The sequence below is a fragment of the Candoia aspera genome, chromosome 6 (assembly GCF_035149785.1).
Source record: "Candoia aspera isolate rCanAsp1 chromosome 6, rCanAsp1.hap2, whole genome shotgun sequence".
Taxonomy (NCBI): Eukaryota; Metazoa; Chordata; class Lepidosauria; order Squamata; family Boidae; genus Candoia; species Candoia aspera.
Genome location: NC_086158.1, coordinates 92,442,628 through 92,462,624, shown reverse-complemented (window position 1 = coordinate 92,462,624; position 19,997 = coordinate 92,442,628). Strand labels below are relative to the sequence as shown.

The following is a 19,997-nucleotide window of genomic DNA, read 5'->3' as shown; positions in this document are numbered from 1 at the left end:
CTTATTTCTCATCTTCCTATATGCTGTTAACATACTCACTCGAAGAATATGGGCCGAAGTTACAATGATATATTTTTTATCACATTTTGGAGTTTTAAGAACAGGTTAACGTTCAATTTCTTTTAAATCTGAGAGGTGTTGTTTTCTTCCCCCTGATCTGCTCTTTATAGGAAGAGAGTGATGAAATCTATGGTAGCCCAAAATCAGAAGGGTTCTGGTAGCGACTTTTCCAACTAACAAATTCATTATAAGGCATAAGATTTCAGGAGCTGCAGCTCATTCCATCAGATGCAGATGCCCAGAGTGGCTAGACTGATAATAGGATTTAAATTAGGATGAGGCATCTGTGCAGCCAACCTCCCTTTTTCCCCCTGCCTCACCCCAGTTAAACCTTTTAATTGAATCTGTTGGTCTGAAAAGATGCTACCAGATTCCTTATTCTTATCTGCCCACCTCTTGATGCAGTATCCATGGCCTTCAGCTTTTGTCGCTTATCATGTCCCTCAACAGGCAGTCTGGTTTTCTAAAAATAATTATATATTGTTTACTTGGCTCAACAGCATTAGGTAAAAAGTCATATGCTGCTAGGTCTGTTTATACGACAGTTGTTAGCCAACATTAATAATCAAAAGCCTACAACATCTGTCTGGAGCCTAACAGAGGGGACCCCAACCACTTTGCCCTGGTGAGCTCATGTGGAATTGTGCAAGCATGTTACGGGCACTATCTCAGGGCAATGAAATGTATGCTCTAAACCCCCTTAAACTGTGACACAAAAAACGGGAATTTGAAAATATTAGCCCGATCTGCTTTCTGGACATTTGAAGGAGCTGTAAAAGGGGTCCCAGCAGACCCCTTTTAAATTGCAATTTTTTCACTTCTGCTTTAGACTGTTTCTCAGTCTTAGTCTCTTCTCTTCTCCTCTCCTCTCCTGTTGTATAATTAAAAACCATCTTTTTTTAAAGAGTTACTGAAATAAAAGTGTGGGATGTGTAGAAGTTTAAGTATCATTGAAGCTATTCCAAAATGCTCACCAAGGCTATGGTCTTTCAGACATCTTTAAAACATACAATGAGTCTTAGTAGTCTTTCTGACTTTTAATCTACTTTCTCATGAACCAAGGACTAGAGTAAATTTTGTCAAACACAATTGCTAGTTTTCTTAATCCTTGACATTCACAAAGGTATCCATCCAGTGCAGTTTAGTTACCCCTGCAATGAATTCCATAATCCCAGCAACAATTTTTCCAGCTATTCCAGCCCTAAGTATTGGTTTAGATGCTTGGGATGCCTCAAGGATATTTTGGGTATCTGAATCTGCCATTCTAGGCTGGAAGTAGCTGTTTTGCCAAGTGTCCAGGCAGTGATCAGGTGCCCAGACAATTGATTTTTTTAGATTCCGTGACACATCAGTGAGAAAAGAAATTTTAAGCTTTATTATTCACTCAAACAGATTTAAACAATTTAGGCAAATTGAACAGAAACATAACATAAAGAAAAACCATAACATATCAAGCAAGATGATACCCAATCTCTCATCAGTTGTCAGAAGCTCCCAGCAAACATACTCCAGGGTGGCTCCATTTCCAGAGTACTCAGCCCTGGGTCTGTTCAGAAGCTTCCCAAGCCAATTTTGCACCCAGCATCTGGTAACAGGATCTGTGGCCAAGCTCCAAACGCAAGAGGCAATCCTAAGGTTTTTATCAAAGTCTGGCCCTAAACCCTCGTGGCCCTGTTTCCATGGTAATGAGACTGCAGGATCTGACCTTGACTAGATAGTTCCCAGGGTCTGGACACCTGTTTACAACGTAATCCAAGAACCTGGAAAGCTATACAGATAAGCTAGTGTTAACATAAACAGTCTTGGGGTTTTCTCCCCCCTGCCCCAACCTTTTCAAGCTGGAGTGAAAAACAAGCAGGTTAGACATAGCTCAGAATGAACTCTAAACTTCTATACTCTTCTTAATATGAAGGAGAAATCAAAATATGTCACTCCTTGAAATACGGTGGTCTTCCACTTTGCCACTACAGTAGCTATGGGTTGAGAAACATCTGGATCCAAACAGGATGTTAGACATACTGTCCTAACAGTCAGAATTCACGCTGAGACGAGGAGTAGGTCTCTAGTGTTTATTACTGCTACATAAACAGAATCCTAACAAACTGAAGAAGCGTGGGAAAAACCCAGACAGATAAACCCCGAAGGTTAAGGCGGGTCTGATCTGTGTCTCTTTGAATGGCTGCTTAATTCCTCAGTACTACGCATGCGTTTTTCCCCCTGGATAGAGGCCCCCTCCTGCTTGCCATCAGTACTCATGACACATACAGTGGATATAGGGATTTCCCCGGCAGAGGTTTGCGCTAATTTGGAAGCATTTATAGTTCTTCTGGAAGCCAGTCAGCTATATGAATTTATGAAGTAAAGTTGTTTTAGATGATAAAGGCTCAATCCAGGGAGTCGTCTGTCTTGTTCCCATAGAGGCTCATTGGATTGCATTATAGCGAAAAGTTCCGGTGACTCCTAGTTCTGGATGCATCTTTTTAATTTCCGTGTCTTTGGGGATTTCTCTTTTATGAAGAGACAGTAACTCAGGAGAGAAACCAACCATCCATTTGTTTATTATTGATGGAAGAGTAATTAATTTACTAAAATTATTCATAGTCCTTTTTGTCAGTAGAAGTACCCAGCATGACTTAGAAGCACAGTAAAAAACTTGAAATAAAAAACAAAATACGATAAATGCTGTTTAAAAAACAAACAATTCTAGGGTCTGCTCGTGGTAAGGCCAGAGCCAAATGTATGTAGTTTCTTCTCTGCTCTCTCTCTTTTTCTGCTGTCCTCTTTTCTCTCCTCTCACTCAGCACAGACCCCAAAGTCCTGCTCTTCCCTTCATAGTGTAGCCTGACCCAAAGTGTTCAAAATAATGAGTCCATAATAATGTAGTGGTTTCACCACTACAACCTTAGAGTGATACTTTCTGACAGTGTCTCACCAGAAGGGAGCACTTGGTAGACCTTGTTTGGGTTTTGAAGCTAAGCATGTCCAAACCCGATTATTGGCGAGATGAGAGACACCCAGAGAATCCCAGGACCATAGTTTAGCCTGGAGGGATCATCATCATCACCATCCCCATCCCCGACCTCATCTTCCTGGAATAAGGCAGTGACAAACCACTTCTATATTTTCTCCAAATTACGTTGCCGTGTCCACCAGCGCACAAAAAGTTGAGCTTGATTTGAAAGAAATTACTTTTTTGTTAAATGTCAGAATACTTGATGACCCTAAACTCTAGAGATGACTATCAGTGTGATTGTTTATTGACTCTACCTTCAAAAATCACTTTCAATTTCCAAGCACAAGGGAGCACTTTACTTGGACTTAATTGCGTGCGTTTCCCGTCTTGCCAGTACGTTACACAGTCGTCTGCTGAGTGACCAGTCACAGTTGAAGGAGGACATGGACACCTTGAAGCGGAAGAACAGCCAGTTTGTACGAGAGCACAATCACCTCCAGCAGTTGTGTGAGGAAATGAAGAGACTTCATGAGGAGGATCAGAAGGAAATAACAAACCTGCGCAGCCAACAACAGCAGGTAGTTTCTTTCCTTGCTTTTTAACGTAGTTTCCACATGAAAGACATTTTTTTCACAATTAAAATATACATCTAATGGCATGAAATAACGTTAATAGCATTTTCCTTTCATTTAATTAGTATTTTGGTTGCACTTATTCCTGATGGCTTTTCGGCTATGATTTTTGCAGAATTTAGGTACTGTGATTGAATGTTTCCTAAGGCTGATCTGAGCAATTTAGTATTTCAGTTTACAGACTTTCTGGTTTTTCAGCTTTGTAATAGCTTGAAGATAATATATTCCAAATACAGTTTTCTGATGTTAACCAGATTACACTAGAAATGTTCCATAGGCCATTCTGTCTTTAATCTGGCTGTCTTTGTGTTGAATTTCAATCCGCTGTGATACTGCCTGAGATCAAGGCCTGCTGTGTCTTGTTAGTCTATTAGGACCTCTTCTGATAGGACTCAGCATTCAGAAGCCGGGCCAAAGGGTGGACTTCTCTCTGTCACACCTGATTCTCATTGCCATATGTAGAGGGTAACTGATGACTTTCCAGCTCCCTTGCATCCTGTTGGCCAAACCAATGGGAAATTGCCAAGTAGTTAAATGAGAGAAACTTAAGCAAAGTTGTCCTGATCTAGACAGAACAGAAATTCAAACTGACAAGTTTCTTTTTTCTATATTAATTAACAGTTGTGAAAGAGAAATACTTATTAAATTATGATGACTCTGTACTAAAAAGTTTCTTTGTGCATTACATACTTCATGCACCAGAAAATAGATACTATGTAACTGGATTGCATATACAGGTAGTCCTCACTTAAGGACCATTCGTTTAGTGACCATTGAGACTTAAGACAGTGCTGAAAAAACTGACTTACAACCGGTGCTCACACTTATGACCGTTGCTGTCCTAACAGCCAGGAACCACACTGAGGCAAGGAACTGGTCTCTAATGTTTTATTGCTTGTACATAACAGGAATCCTAACAAACTGAAGAAGCGTGGGAAAAACCCAGACATATAAACCCCAAAGGTTAAGGTGGTCCCGATCTGTGTCTCTTTGAATGGCTGCCCAATTCCTCAGTGCTACGCATGCGCTTAACAGTCTGGATGGGAGCCCCCTGCTCGCCATCCTTACTCATGACAGTTGCAGCATCCCCGCAGTCACGTGATCACGATTTGGGCACTTGGCAACCAGTTCACATTTATGACCATCGCAGCATCCTGTGGTCACATGATCACCCGGCCAGCTTCTGGCAAGCAAAATCAGTGGGGAACTGCGTTTAATGACCACATGTTTTGCTTAACGATCATTCACTTAATAACCGCTACAAAAAGGTCGTAAAATTGGGTCGGTTTGCTTAATGACCGCTTCGCTTAGCAACTGAAACTCCAGTCTCAATTGTGGATGTTAAGCAAGGACTACCTGTAAATAATAACTGAAATGGAACCTGGAAGTAGCATTAAAATCCACTAATACTTTCAAAAGAGAGGAAGATGCCGTTTGACTAAACGTAGTTATTAATACAGTTGACCAATTCCAAAGTTCTGGAATAAAACTAGATTCTGAACAGGGGCCTCCACAGGGCAGCAGAAGATCAGAATCTCCGAATTGGTGGGTGTGGCATTGAAATTGGAGCATCGCCTTTTTTATGCATGCATGCATGATAGCTTCTTACTGCAATCCTGCTTTGCTGCTGCTACAGTTGACAAATGTATACGCTGCAAAATCTGAACAGTTGCAAGTGTCCGACGTTCTGGTAGGCAATCCTTCCTGAACAGCAATGCAGCAAAGTTCAGTAAAAAACAGAAATTAATCTTACTCTTGTGTGATTATTTGTATACCATAATCTTTGTTTCAATGTTGAAAGACAGTGAGGTTGGTCCTGATAAATTCAGTAAGTTTATTAGCTCAGATCCTGTGTTTAAGCTTTATGTGGGGGACTGAGCCTCCATGAGTCTGCTCCAAATTAATTCTGAATGACTACTCTCCTTTTCAGTTGCAAACATCAGATTAAAATTCAGATTTACAAGTTCATTCACTAAGTGGGATAACTTTACTTTTTTCAGCTCAGTAATCATTGGCAGCTATCTGTGCCCAAGTCAGCTTTGATGTCAGCTTCTTTCATTACAGGTCCTCGATAAATTAAGGAGATCAGGACTCAAGGCAGTCGAAGTGATAAACTTGAGTGAGGCTGGGCCTAGATAGCTAGTTGAAATCAACTTGATATTCCATGGGACATTCAGATCATTATCAACAAAATTTCCATATATTCCCACTACAGCTGAGCATAGAACTATTGTGCACAAAAATTACAACACAGTTCTGTTTAACTTAGATCACTCCTTTGTATAGGCCAGAGTAAGCAGTCCTGCATTGCAAGAAAACAACTTAAGTGTGGTATGAAAATCTAAATTCAATATAACTTAACTTTATTAAAGAGATTTGTAATTTTTCCTGCTGAGATTTACACACAGTCAGTTATAGAGTTGAACATATCCTCAGAATATGATGGATTTCTTCAGAAGTCACAGCTTTGGCAGGGCATCTGTAATCTCAGAAGTCTATCCTGGTCAGCTTAGCTCTCCCTCTGGGACTCATCCAGCTGTTGTTTATACCATAATTCTTTTGCAACTTTCAAACCACTCCTAGAGATCTCAGTGTCCCTATTTTCTATTTTGGCAGCCTAAAGCTTCCCATTGCTTCTATTTTTAGATTTCTAGGTAACCCAGTTTTTCCACAAAGTTATTTTCTTTATATTTTTATGACTTCTCACTCTTGTCCGTTCTTCTGCCTCCTGTATCTTTTCCCATTCGTCATCCCTTCATCCTCTAAAATACAGCACTTACATTGCATATAAGTTGTACTAAAAGTAATCAATGTATGTAATCAGTAAATACACATGTCACAGAAATACGGTTCAACAAATCTTTGTGAGTGCAAGAATTAATATAAACAGCACAGATACACTAAAAAATATGGTACGAATATTCATCAACTGCCTGCTTACATTTTCTCCACCTCCTATGAACAGTTCTGTGAGGCTGTATTGTGAGCAATTTATTGTTTGATTTATGAAGGGACTGTGAGGCAATAGTAGAGAATACAAATTAGGGGAAACATTTTATCCTTTTGTTGGGAAAAATTATCTTACTCACTCTTGGCTGACATCTCCAAAACCATGGGGTCTAGACTTTCCTCTTGTTTTCTAAGGATCTTCAGAGACCAGAAGATCATAATAACATAAGCAGTGTAAGACTTGTTGTAAAAGTGACATATGCCATAAGTAATCACATCTGTAGCATGGTGTTGAAGGCTTTGATGCCCTCATGATGGCATCAGAAGAGCTTTTCTGGGTAATTTCTTCTGCTAGACTGGGAAGCTGAAACCACTGGGGAAGAAAGCAACAGTAAATCATTTCCATAACATTCCAAGAAAATGACATGGGTACAATGGAGTGATGGTACCAACCAGATCACACCTGTGAAGAAAGCTGGAGAAAAAGAGGTTCTCTTTGTTTTAAGTTGATAGGGCAATTTCTGAACTTAACACCGAAGTTTTTATGGTTCTCATTTCAGAATGGCATGCTTAGCAAAAGTCAGAGTGTCTCCGAAAGAGAATCTGGGGGCTGCAGATTGCCCACTTTGGGTTTCATTCTCATCCCAGTACCTTTTAATTTGTAATTATGAGTTTATACACACAGTCACTGAAATCACTGCAAGCCATTCTAGCTCAAGCTTGCTTAACAAGCTCTGTATTTCTTATTCATCTCCAGGAGAAGCAATTTTTTTATACTATATGCAGAAGTTTGAATTCTGTTACGTTTGGGCGAAAGAGGGAACACACCAAAAATGAAATCCATTCTTGATGGAAGAGATCTCTACATAACTTAGGAGGTTATAGAGAACAGTAGAGGTTCCTCATATTCTCCTCTCAAGATAAGATTTCTAGCCTCACTGTGCTTGCAGGCTCAGCAATATTCAGATAGTAAGCTACAGCAAGCAGTACATTGGTATTTTCTCATAGCCTTGTGAGGAGGAAACACAGGAGCGACATAAATAAATAAGCAAGCAAGTGCTGGTTAATCATTTCCTTCCAAAGCCACTTCAAAGAGATGAGAGCTTGAGCACTACAGGAAATATATACCACATCTGGAAAACAAGCATGGCAAGGAAAAATGATACCATTTAAAACAAAAAACTTGCTTGAAACTTACGCAGTTGGGGGATTTCTCTCCCAGCTCCACTTTATTTTTGCTCCATTCAGTCTTAAAATAACCTGTCGTTTCACCAAATTCAAGCAAGAACGCTTTTGGTATACATAGCGTATCAGGCAGCAAGGCAAACACTTACAGTATGCCTTCTAAAGGGACCTAAATGTTTGTAAATGCTGCAAATCAGTCGGAGTATAAAGAAGGGGGAAGTTAGAAATCAAATACTTACCTACTTGTCCAAGCAGTTCCTTCCCCCTCTTTTTTTCTTTCCTTTCCCCCTTTTTTTTAAAAAAACATGTATAAACGATTGATTTTCTGCCATCAAGTCACTGTCGGCTCTTAGCAACCACGTAGATACTGTAGATAGATTCTGCCATGCTGATTTATAAACGATAATAATTAACAATACAGTGGAGACCTTAGTAAGATAATGTAATGCTTTTTGCAGTTGTCTATCAGTACCATACTTAGCTTGAATTGGGCGATCCAAGCATGTTTATGAACATTTTAGAAATTATATTTAACATGGATATAAGCTTTTTTTCCCCTTACCTTTAAAGGTTTAATTTATCTAAACCATCACAGTGTTAACACGTTCTGGTTTATGTGCATAAATGCCACTGTACCCAACGAATACCTGTACTTTATAATGTATTATTCACGTTTTATAATGCAATAAAACAATTACTGGGCGGGAAAAAAAAAGAACCGGCCGTTTCTCTCCTTGTTAGTCAATACCAGTTCTGTTCTCGTAGAATAGGAGGTATCTCTGGTTGCTTTTTGGGCGAACAAGGGAACAGGCAGTAAAGTAGATGAAACTTGTTCAAACAGCCCTGCAGTGGACGGCTTGGAAGAACAGACCGTTTGGCTCAAATTACTTCCCCCAACAGAGATGGCCATTGATTTACTGTACAGTCGCTGCCCGACTGGGCTGTCTGCTCCTTGCGTATGAGCTTCCTGTTTCCATGGTGGTAGCCTTTGGCCTCACTCAGATTCTTTGCTCTTCTCCCTGTCAGGGAATTGAATGGGGGAACTCCTTGGGATGTTTTCTCTTTTGTTCCTCCACTTTCAGACTCATGTTGACTGGTCTTCTCTAAATCCGTTTTTTTTTTTGTTTTTTTTAAAGAGCAAAACTAAAGCAGTAAAGTCTCCTTCAAGCGGACTTGACTCCTGGAGACGTCATTGACTCACCCCTGTAGTTTTCCTGGCAACAGTACAGGAGCGTCCTGGCACTGCACTTTTCTAGGATTTAAAAAGAAAAAGAAAAACTTCCCACTCAAAGCTGTAGCCCTGGGACTCTCTGATAATCCTCCATCCAAGTCTTAACCAGACCCTCCCCTGCCTATCTGAGGTTGGCTGGGTGCTGCACCCTACTGGAACTTTTAAGAGAAGTCATTTAGAACTCAAATATCTGAGATTGTTTGGCCTTCATTTTCACATTTTCTCATTTCCAGCAGAAATTAATATTCCTTCTTAAATCATTCATTCCTTCTCTAAAATAATAAATGCCTTTAAATCTGAATTGCACATAACTGGCTTGTGGAGTTATGGGTGTATGTCTATATGTGTGTGTGTGTGTGTGTATTCTCACGCGTGCACACACTACATTGTATGGCTTTAAACGTTACATTGCATAGCTACATAAAGTAACACAATAAAAGCCACAAACATTTTATTTAATCGTTCCAAATTATGTATCAGAGGATTGCTGTATATACACAGTTCAAAATTTAGGGAAGGAGGAATCAGCAGAAAAAAATTAAATGTCCTTGCACAGTATTTGTGGCTGGTCATTATTTTTAAATCTGTAACTATAGCAGTGCTATCTCAACATACCAGGCTGAAGAGCTGAGGGATTTCCATTTGGTCACCCACCCAAGAACGAACTAGGTCCATCTTGGTCAGTCAGGTACTGCCACCTGCTGTGACAAAGAAGCTGCTACTACGTAGACGAGGAAAATGATCAGATGGGATGTGATCACTTAGTCAAATGTTGCTGTGTGTGTGCACTGTGATGCAGAACTGAAGGCGTCTCTGTCCTTTCCTGTTGAGGAGATGGCTAGTCGTGAGTTCAGCAGAAAATAGTAGCATATGAAATTTGAGGCTAGACCTCAGCCTAAAACTCCTATATGCTATAATGTGTTTCTCTTAGTTATGAAAAACATCCTTATTATTCTCTAGAAATAGAGGGTTCCCTGCAAATTAACTCCAAGGATAAGGAATGGCTATAAGTAAGTTAAATAAAGAGTTTGCAAATATGCACTGGCAATATTTTCTTAATTAGGTTATCTTCTTTGACTTTTATGCATATTTAATAGGCTGCAATGAAGAATGTAACTGGTGTGCCATCTTGTGGTTAGCAGATGAAGATGTCTGTTGTCCTCTTTTAATTCTAGTTTGGCGGATAGAATTCTTGTCCATGCACAAGGATTTTTATTGTTGCTTTGGGATGGAATTCAGTCTCGTGACTCCCTTCCTCTTTCTTGTCTGAAGTTAGTGGTACATTCCCGAAGACTAAGGCAAGATCTAAATTCAGTCTTGGACATTTGCTGTATTAATTGTCTTTACATGGTAGAAGAACATTGGGGGGGGGGTTCTGCAGTCTTGAGAGGAGAGGAAAGGAAAGGATTTAGAAACAAGTTAGACAGACCCTCTGCTTTCATGCTGCTCCCCTCCACTGTATTTGTCTGGAAACAATCACCTTTGCCATACCTACTTCACATTCCATTCATATCTTTGGGTCCATACTTACTGATTCGGGGCTGGTGCAGCAGTTTTAAGCTGCAATTTCTCCTTGAAAGCAATGGCTAATATGAAGACATTTCAGAATTATGGAGAAGAATGTTCTTTTCCCTAGGCCTATTTGGAAGAGTGAACTCTTGTGTGCCATTATGCCAGCATCAATTCTTAGCAACCACATAGACCTCCTAACCTGTCCTTTCAGGTCTCCCAATGGTGTATCCATCATTGCTGTAATTGTCCACCTACTTTCCTGCTGGTTGTTCTCTTTCTCTGTTTCTTTTCCATCATTCCCAGCATTATGAACTTCTCAAGGGAGCTGGGTCTTCACATAATACGTCTGTGATAATTTAAGCCTGATCATTTATGCCTTGAATGAGATCTTCCGATTGATTCATTCTATGATTCTATGAAATATACAAGCATATTTCCTTCTGGCAGGTCATGAAGCAGAATGGGTCATCAGAGATCTTGAATAAACTCTACGATACAGCAATGGATAAATTAGAAGTTGTGAAGAAGGATTATGATGCACTAAGAAAGCGGTACAATGAAAAGATAGCAAGCCACAATACTGATCTGAGCCGGTTAGAACAGACTGAAGAAGAAAACAAACGTCTCCAGAAACAGATGGACATGTTGATGAAACAGCGGGACACAGCAGTCCATTTCCAGCAGCAGTGTTCCACTTCTCTGAGAAGGTAAAATAGGCTTCCTAAATGGTTTCTTCTGTCTCAGAGCTTTTTCACTAGAAAAATCTTAACTCGGTTCTCTCTTTTCAACTTCCTTGATGGTGCTCATGGTCACTCAGGACCAAAGTGGACGTAACGGAACCAACCACATTGAGTTGTCTGCGTGTTTTGTCAATTTACATTTAAAGTTTGAGTTTGTGCGTGTATGGATGCCTGGTTTTGAGGTCAAAAGCCTACAAAAGTGAACTGTCCTTACTTCCGTGATATATCTACTCACTATCACTCTGAAGAAGTGGAAGTGATTTAGCTTTAAAAAGGCAGTTTAAAAGATAAGCTCCACTCCTTGCATCCACCCACTTTTTTACTGATGTTAAAGTTTAACTCTGCTTTCTAATTACATGTGAACAATGCAGATCCATGACTAAAAAAACAACATGGTTGACCATGTTCCTTCTGCTATTACATTTTTAAACAGTTTGTGTTCGGGGTCTAAGAGGAGGAGGGGTTTTTAGAACCCCGTCCTATGGACAACGCCGGCTCCAAGGCTTTGAAACGGAGATGAGCACCGCCCCCTAGAGTCGGACACGACTGGACTTTACGTCAAGGGAAACCTTTACCTTTACCTTTACTCCTTCCCTGCAAATGGTCAACCTTGCTATTTTCTTCTAGATTTGAAACTGTGCAACAAGAACTGAGCAAAGTCACAGCCCAGAACAAGGAGCTGCAGAGAGAGATGGAACGGTTGCAGTCAGAAGCAACAAGGTATAAAACTGTGCAACTCAAGGCAGCAAAGGATGCCGAGAAGTACAAGGAGGAACGGGACTCTGTTTTCAGTGAGTATCGTCTCATCATGAGTGAGAGGGATCAAGTTATCAAAGAAGTAGATAAACTTCAAACAGAGCTGGAGCTGGCAGAATCCAAATTGAAAAACACATCCTCGGAGAAGAGAGTGGCTAGTGAGGAAATGGAAGCATTAAGACAGGTATGGTATTGTAAGGTACTTTTGTTGGTAAAGAAGTGAATTCATTCTGCTTGTATGGTGTGGTGCAAATGTAACAGTGGATTTCCTTGAACAAGGAGGCTGTTCAATTATTTCCCCATTGCTCGAGGAATTTGGGCCAGGAACAATTGCAAGGTGACCTACTCATTTGGTGGAACTATTAAGGTCTCCTTTCACTGGGGTAGCTAATCCTTTTTGGGGTTTATTCAGTCCAGTAGAACACAGGAAGGCTGCAATGGCACACAAAACAATTGTCTGTATATAGAAGAGAAGGTTCTAATGTAGATATCTGCTTGACGTTTCAAGGAGCTGGTTATCACTATTAAAGCCTTACATGGCACAGGGCCTGGTTATTTGTGGGACCACCTCTCCCTGAGAGCATTTGCCCACCCCACTATGTTAGATAGGGTTGGCATGCTCCAGGTCCATTCTTTCAAATGCTGTCACCTACTGGGGCCTTGGAGGTGGGCCTTTTCCGTAGCTGCCCCAGGATTTTTTTTTTTAACTCTTCAGTGTAGCTTATAGCCCTGAGTCTGGGTCTCCTATCAAAGTACTTAATGGGTATGATCTTGCTTAGCTTTTGAGCTTAGATGAGGTTGGTCAGATTCTGGAGTTTAAAATAACATCTCTTTCAAGTTTAGCTCAGTTCTGCGCAACTTCATGCACAGGCCCAGTTTTCTGGCAACACTACATTAGTGGTTTGCAATTCCTTTTTCTGGGATTTTTTTTACCCTTTGTACTTACATACTTCATGCTCCAAACATACCTTATAAAGAGTCTATATAATAGACCCAAATACTTTCAGATAAATAGGTGACGTTTTACCATCTGAAAACTTAAACGGGTCCAATCCTATTTAGCTTAGTGCAACCATCAGTTGAGACCATTCATTATATCTTACAGGATTATTGTTAAGGTTATTTTATCAGTTGACCTAAGTAGGCCATGTCATTCCTGTGAAAGGGGTTGCAGGCATAACAGTATAAGAGAAAAACGTAAAGTGGTACATAACTGCTAAATAATTTTATTATCATCCACAAGAGCTCCAATTCATCCCAGTCATCTCCTTGAGACACTGCTTCCGTTGAATCTGTTGACTAATTTTTTGGACCGCATTCAGTTCCATTGGTCACCGTCCTTGAAAATGCAAGCAAACAAGTATTGCAAGAAATGTTGGTAGCACTTAGTGGTTTAGGTTTGGATGTGTAGCCAAGCATTCTGTTTCCACATTGGCCAGCCAGATGCCTTTGAGAAGGCCACAAACACAATGAAATTTCTATTTACATCTCCTGGTATTCAGAAGGATATTGTCTGATCTTAATATAGCTATTAATGGATATCACTGGATATTCATTTACATCGATACTTACCTTCCATGCAGCTGTCTAAAAAGAAGGCCTTTTAAAGTTTTCCAGATCAGTAATTAATGTGACAGTGAAATTCCTAAACTAACAGTGTACTTGAGTTGAAAAATCACTTCCTGAAATAGATTTAAAAAGAACTACAAGTGTTATATTATCTTGAAGAGCTTCTCTATACTGTACAATAGCAGATTTAGAAGTTAATTTTCATAAGTTGTTTTCTGCTAGGTTGATCACAGATGTAGCTTCAAGAAGCTATCTGATTTCGTACCAATTCAAGTAGATTTAGATATTGAAGAATAATTATTACAAAGGATTGACAACTCTTGAAGAAACATAATTATGATTCTCTTCTGCATTAGATTAAAATAGAACTTGTCACAGCAACAGCTTTAACTCGTTTTACTTGGTAGAACAGCTGCAGTTAAAATTACTGTATTTCTTATCCTATTTTCATTTCAGACTCCAAAGTTCCATTGATAACAAATATATATGTTTTAATTTATATATAATTATATATATTTTAAAAATACCCAGGTTTATGTAAACCATGAGGTACAAGCAAAAGCATGGTGGAAGATTTGGCATAAGAAATTGGCAATACCATTTCTGTGCCTTTCAGATAAAAGAATTAATACAAGTTGTTGGACGTTAAGATAATTTCCAATGGATACAAACTTAGTTGTTATTGGACTCTATTATTTAAGGTAATAGCATTTCCCATTAATTAGGGAATTAATGTCTTCTGTCACCAATGCATACCTAAAACAGAGGTGTGAAAAGGCCAGAAACAATATTTCTGCTCCCGTTCTTTGACCTCACCTCACCCTTTTTTAAATACCAAGATAAATTCATTTAATGTAAAGGATGAGAAGAGAGATATTTTAATGGGATTCAATTACTGATTAATGGTAAATCTATTTTACAAAAAGGTTGGTCACAAGTTCCAACTCAGTTTTGGATGTATGACTTGGTCCAATCATTCCTTCATAATACCATCAATTGTTTTTATTTATTTCTTAATGTTCCACTAAATGAAATTTGCCCCCTTTTTAGGAGACATGCAGTGGGATCATTCTTTTCACTGTGTTCTTCACCATAACTTTTAACATCTCAGAAGCTTAACAGGAAGAATAGCCAGAGGAATAGAAGAAGAAAAGGAAGGATCAGTTGTTTCCTTCTGTCTCTGTCCCCCCCAGTACATTCTACTTCTTCTATTACCTTTTTACAGTCCTGAGGCAGTATTTCTGGTTCAGTCCTTACCACAGAAGAATACTTACCTTTAAGATATTAGCTAACAACCTTTAGTGCATGCCCGGTGCTTATAGTTTCTTTTGATCAACATCACAAGCTTTTAACTTTTCAAGGTGTGTTCATCACATGAGAGGTTTCTTTCAGCACTTGATGTTCCTACCAATGATGGGTTCCATTTTAGGAGCTGAATTCTGCTCTGGTGGAACGAGACCGAGCAATCTGTGAAAGGAATGAGCTTTTGGAAAAGTACTGCCATGAAGTGAAAGACAAGGCTGAGGCTCAGAAGGAACTGGACCAGGCATGTAAGGATATTGAGACAGTGAAGGAAGAGAGAGATGTAGCCAGGAAGGAGAGAACGGAAGCCATTATCCAGAGAGACCATCTGTTAAGAGAATACTATCAAGCTCGCCAGGTACTACTGTTACCCTTTTAAAAATTGCAGTGTAGGGTTCTGTGATGGAATGTGAGGGTGGCCTTGGAAGATAGGGGGAAGAGATGCCACCTGGGGAACAGTCAGATAAGAGAGAAAGGAACCCACAAGAGAGTAACGGTCAGCGGAAGAAACATAGGAAGCCCCCCCCCGCCCCACCCCCCAGTAAATGCCCATGGATTTGACTTTGACCTAGTTTGGATCCAACTCAGTATGCTAGCATTTGTTTTGTTAATCAGAGTTCATCACTGACATCAGGTAGGGACACCTGTCTCTTTGATACTGGGATTTTGACCTTTTTTGGAACACATGAGGAATTTTCTGGGAATTTCTGGGATTTTCTGTTTTCTGTTTGTTTTATTTCTTGTCATTTCCAAATTTTGTTCAAGTTGCTGGATACTTTTCAATTTGTCTGTTTTTATTTAAAAAAAAACCTACACTGAATTGCTGTACATACATTAAACAAACGCATAAGAATAATATTAAGGTCTTCAAAGGATCACATTGACAACTGAGATTTAATCAGTGTGCAGAATACAGCAGAATGCTTCACTAACGAAGGGGAAAAATGAAATCCTTGCTCCCCCAAAATTACAAATTGTACACATGCCAATCACAAAATTATTTTTTTTTAAAAAATGATTTAAATTGCATTAGCAAGCGAAGGGAAGTCATGGAGTAACAACAGAACAGATTATGGGAAATCCTTAGAGGTTCTACTGAAATAAACCCAGAACTCCAGATATTTTAAAACACAGTTTATGAGAATGTTTTCATTTTCGTTTCATTTCCCTCCTCCCCTTTGAACACCGTTTTTTGCCTTGTCTTGTATCGCTTGTGATTCCGTAAACTGAATCTGTCATTCTCCTATCTCAGATACAAGATTCGGCTACGCTGGACATAGAAAGAGCGAACAAAGAAATAGAAATGCTCCGGAAGCAATATGAAGCCATGTCGCAAGAGCTAAAAGAAGCAATGCAAGAGGCAGAAGTAGCCAAATGCAGGCGAGATTGGGCTTTCCAGGAGCGGGATAAGATCGTTGCGGAACGAGAGAGCATACGGTAAAATGATACTTTCTAGGAAATCATCCTCCATTGCACTACCTGGCAATTTAAATAAATTGCAAATGTCTTATGCAAATGCTAGAGGAAAACGTATGAACCAAGACACTCAGAGTAAATTCTTCATCATAATTATAACAATTGTAACACTGACATTAGGTGGGGTTGAAGTCTTATACTATGAAAATTCAACTGAAATTGAAACTCTCTGTAGCGTTGCAGACCTGTGTTACTAAATTAGTAAGTAGGAAATTAATATAGGGTTGCTTTCATATTCACCAATGAAAACAGGTGTAGTGGAATGTGGGAATGAACTTGGGAGACAGGAGGAAGAGCCACAGAGTAGACAATGGTCTGATAAACAAAATTTGAGTCTGAAGGAGGAGGGGTGGAGAAAGCATCTCAGAAAGGACCCTTCCTAATTTCTTGGACCGTAAAGGCAAAGGAGGAGAGATGTACTTTCAGACTTGCAAGATTCTGTTACTGTAACTTTTGTTAGTACTTATGTTCGTGTTTCTTGCTTGGACTATTTTGAATGGCTAACAGTAGGGTACCAGCTAGGTATAAAAGAGCCTGTTACATCAGTTTGTTTATCTCTGTTTCATTCATACGTTTGTTGCAAAGTGGTTAAGTATACTGGAAGACTAGAAATGCAGTTTTGAAACTGGGGAAAAAAACTTGGTCTTGGTTTATTTTATCCAGGGGGAGGGGGGCATTGAGACTGGCTGGGACCATTGCATAACACTGCAGCCCTCTGACATTGTGTTTCAATTTCTTTGACTTTGAAGAACTTTGTGCGATAACCTAAGGAGGGAGAGAGACCGAGCCGTGAGTGACTTGGCAGAGGCTCTTCGTAATCTGGATGACATGAGGAAGCAAAAGAATGACACTGGGCGTGAATTGAAAGAACTGAAGTGTGTTATGGAAAACCCTTTGATCTGTAACTTCGTATCCTATATGTCATGTCTTTCTTTCCTGCCGTAGTCCTTGGAGTAGGACAGGATCTTTATTGTATGCAAATGTTGTGTAATTTCAAATGCAGTAATTTCACACACTGAGTGTGTGTGCATGATAGAGAGATACACACCCACACACACTTGTACATATGCATATGTAGTGTATGTGTGTGTAAATTGCATTTATTAAAACCCATAAACCCAGAAGAGGAGGGAAAGAAGGAAGGAAAAGAATAGATCTGTCTACCTTTATAGGACTAACTTTTAATTGGAAAGAAAAGTAGACCAGGACTCTCCAGTATGAATGTGTTAGGGGAAATTTCATTCTTTGCCCACTTGGCAGTTTTCTTTCAAAGGAGCATCTCTGGATCATCTGCCTATTAAACAGCAATAAGGATTAAATTAAATCAGAATTTAAGGAGCCCAGCACTTTGAAATTGGGGAGTCTTCATCCTCTCATTCAGAGCATGTAAGGGTGAAAAAAAAAGTCCCTCCATTTTGATTGTGATGTTCAACTTTTCACAGAGAGAAGATGGAGAACCAGTTGGAAAAAGAGGCAAGGTTTCGGCAGTTGATGGCTCATAGTTCCCATGATTCAGCTATTGATACAGATTCAATGGAGTGGGAAACAGAAGTAGTAGAGTTTGAGAAAGACAGGGTAAGTTGAAGACCATGGTCCCATGCTAGTCATAGAGCTCTACTGCTTGAAATCTCCCAGCAGGCAGAGATAGGATGTAAAGCCATATATTACATGTGCTCACGTCTTAAGTATAAAATCACTACAGATGATGTATTGCATTCATCTCTTTTAGGAAGACATGGATTTGAAGGCTCTTGGCTTTGATGTGGCTGAAGGAGTGAACGAACCCTACCTTCCAGGAGACTGTGGAATTTTTGTTACCAAAGTAGATAAAGGAAGTATTGCAGATGGTCGATTAAGGTATACTATTGGTAGTTAGTCCAAGCACTTGTCCTTATCAGTATGTGAATCTGTTCATCTGTGAAGAAGATGCATGGACATGAAGGGCCAAAGGAGTAGTTGGTGGTTCCAATTGCCTAGAGGTTCTGTATATAAATATGAAGCCTGTTTATCTCTCAGTGTCCAAAAAAAAAAATGGCAAAATGGGTAGAGAAATTTTAAGATGTGCAAATGTTGGAAGAAAGGTGGTGGGTAATCTGTTGTCTCTTGCAAGGAATGAATGTTTGTTGAAAGAAATGATTGTATATAATCACATGATTCTGCCATTTCATTGTATGTACATGAGAATTAGGCTTATCAAGAGAAATACCAAAGTGCATTCAGAATGAGGTACTTAAAAAGCATATGTACTAAACAAGAAGTGATAGGATTAAGAATGAATAGGTACTGAATGACTGTGGATTGCGTACAAAATTGAGCGACCCTTAGCAAAAGTATGTTTGAGGTGACATGGCCATGCAGAGAGAATGAACGGAGTAGGTTGCAAAACTGAGAAAAAATAAAGTTGGAGCTGGATAGAATTGATGAGAGGGATGTGAAGTTTAAAGGCAAAAGGCAAAAGGTAATATATATGAATCAGTATATGGATGTTGGGGAAGCAAGAATGGTTTGGAAGAAGAGATAGTATGAGAAAGTATGGTAAATCTTGTTAGTATAACCTGGATTTAGTTAGATGTTCCTTTCTTTTCTCTTATCTCCTGTCTTTCGTTTCTTTGCTTTACATAATGTCGGTTACCCCAAAAGGGAATAGCACAATGTTTATGTATGTATGTATGTATCTATGTGGTCCCACTAATATTGGCAGAGCTTTTGTTCAAAATATTGCTATATGTGCAGTAGACTCTTAGTTAACTGGCATCCATGGAAATTGATAGATGCCGGATAAATGTAGTTTCTGGTTGCTTGAGAGTTACTATTAAACCCTAATACCCACTAGATGGCAGCAGAGAGATACAAATTTTTTGCCAGTTGCTTGAGAGTGCCGGGTTTTTTTCTGGTTGCTTGAGAGTGACGGTTTTTTTTCTGGTTCGATTTTTGTGCCGGTTGCTTGAGAGTGCCGGTTGCGTGAGTTCGAGTTAACTGAGAGCCTACGGTATCACGCTGGTGTTAGACATGGTTGCAGCTCAGGTTAATCATCAGTTGTATATAAAATTAGGCCAAAAAAAAAAAAATCGACCCCTATGTTTTGCTCTAATTAATCAGGGTGAACGATTGGCTTCTGAAAATAAATGATGTGGATCTTACCAACAAGGACAAAAAGCAAGTAATAAAAGCAGTTCTTAATGGTGGAGGAGTTATTAATATGGTTGTTCGCAGAAGAAAGTCCTTAGGAGGGAAGGTGGTAACACCCCTGCACATCAGTCTTTCAGGCCATAAAGGTAAGGTCATCATACTGCTCTAAATACAGTGGTTATTTATTGGTGCTGTCAATTAACAAATACGCAGAGATCAAATAAATACTTCCACTGCACTATTTCATGAATGTGCTACTGAAATGAATGAGTTTGTTGGTATGCTTTCCTGGTCTATGTTCCTGTAAGACTGAAATGCCTGTTACAGAAGATGTTTTCTGTTGTGTATCAGTGGTCTAATAGTTCTCCTTCACGGCTTCACGGACTTCACCATTATTCTTGGCAATAATGGGATATTTTCCTGGACTTTTTTTTTGTTTTTTTTGACTTCCCAATTTAACCTGACACCTGGCATTTCTTGGAGATTTTCCATCCAAGTACTGA

General features: G+C 39.5%; 1 protein-coding gene across 2 annotated transcripts in view; it reads left to right on the top strand.

The window, feature by feature from the left end:
• Positions 1-19,997, top strand: part of DLG5 (discs large MAGUK scaffold protein 5) — a 103,865-nt gene that overhangs the window by 47,206 nt on the left and 36,662 nt on the right. For both annotated transcript variants that reach the window (XM_063307688.1, XM_063307687.1), the window contains exons 5-13: positions 3,408-3,591; positions 10,970-11,229; positions 11,890-12,202; positions 15,017-15,247; positions 16,142-16,326; positions 17,115-17,240; positions 17,808-17,940; positions 18,095-18,222; positions 19,465-19,640. In XM_063307688.1, coding sequence (XP_063163758.1) covers positions 3,408-3,591; positions 10,970-11,229; positions 11,890-12,202; positions 15,017-15,247; positions 16,142-16,326; positions 17,115-17,240; positions 17,808-17,940; positions 18,095-18,222; positions 19,465-19,640 — 1,736 coding nt within the window. The remainder of the gene's footprint in view (positions 1-3,407; positions 3,592-10,969; positions 11,230-11,889; positions 12,203-15,016; positions 15,248-16,141; positions 16,327-17,114; positions 17,241-17,807; positions 17,941-18,094; positions 18,223-19,464; positions 19,641-19,997) is intronic.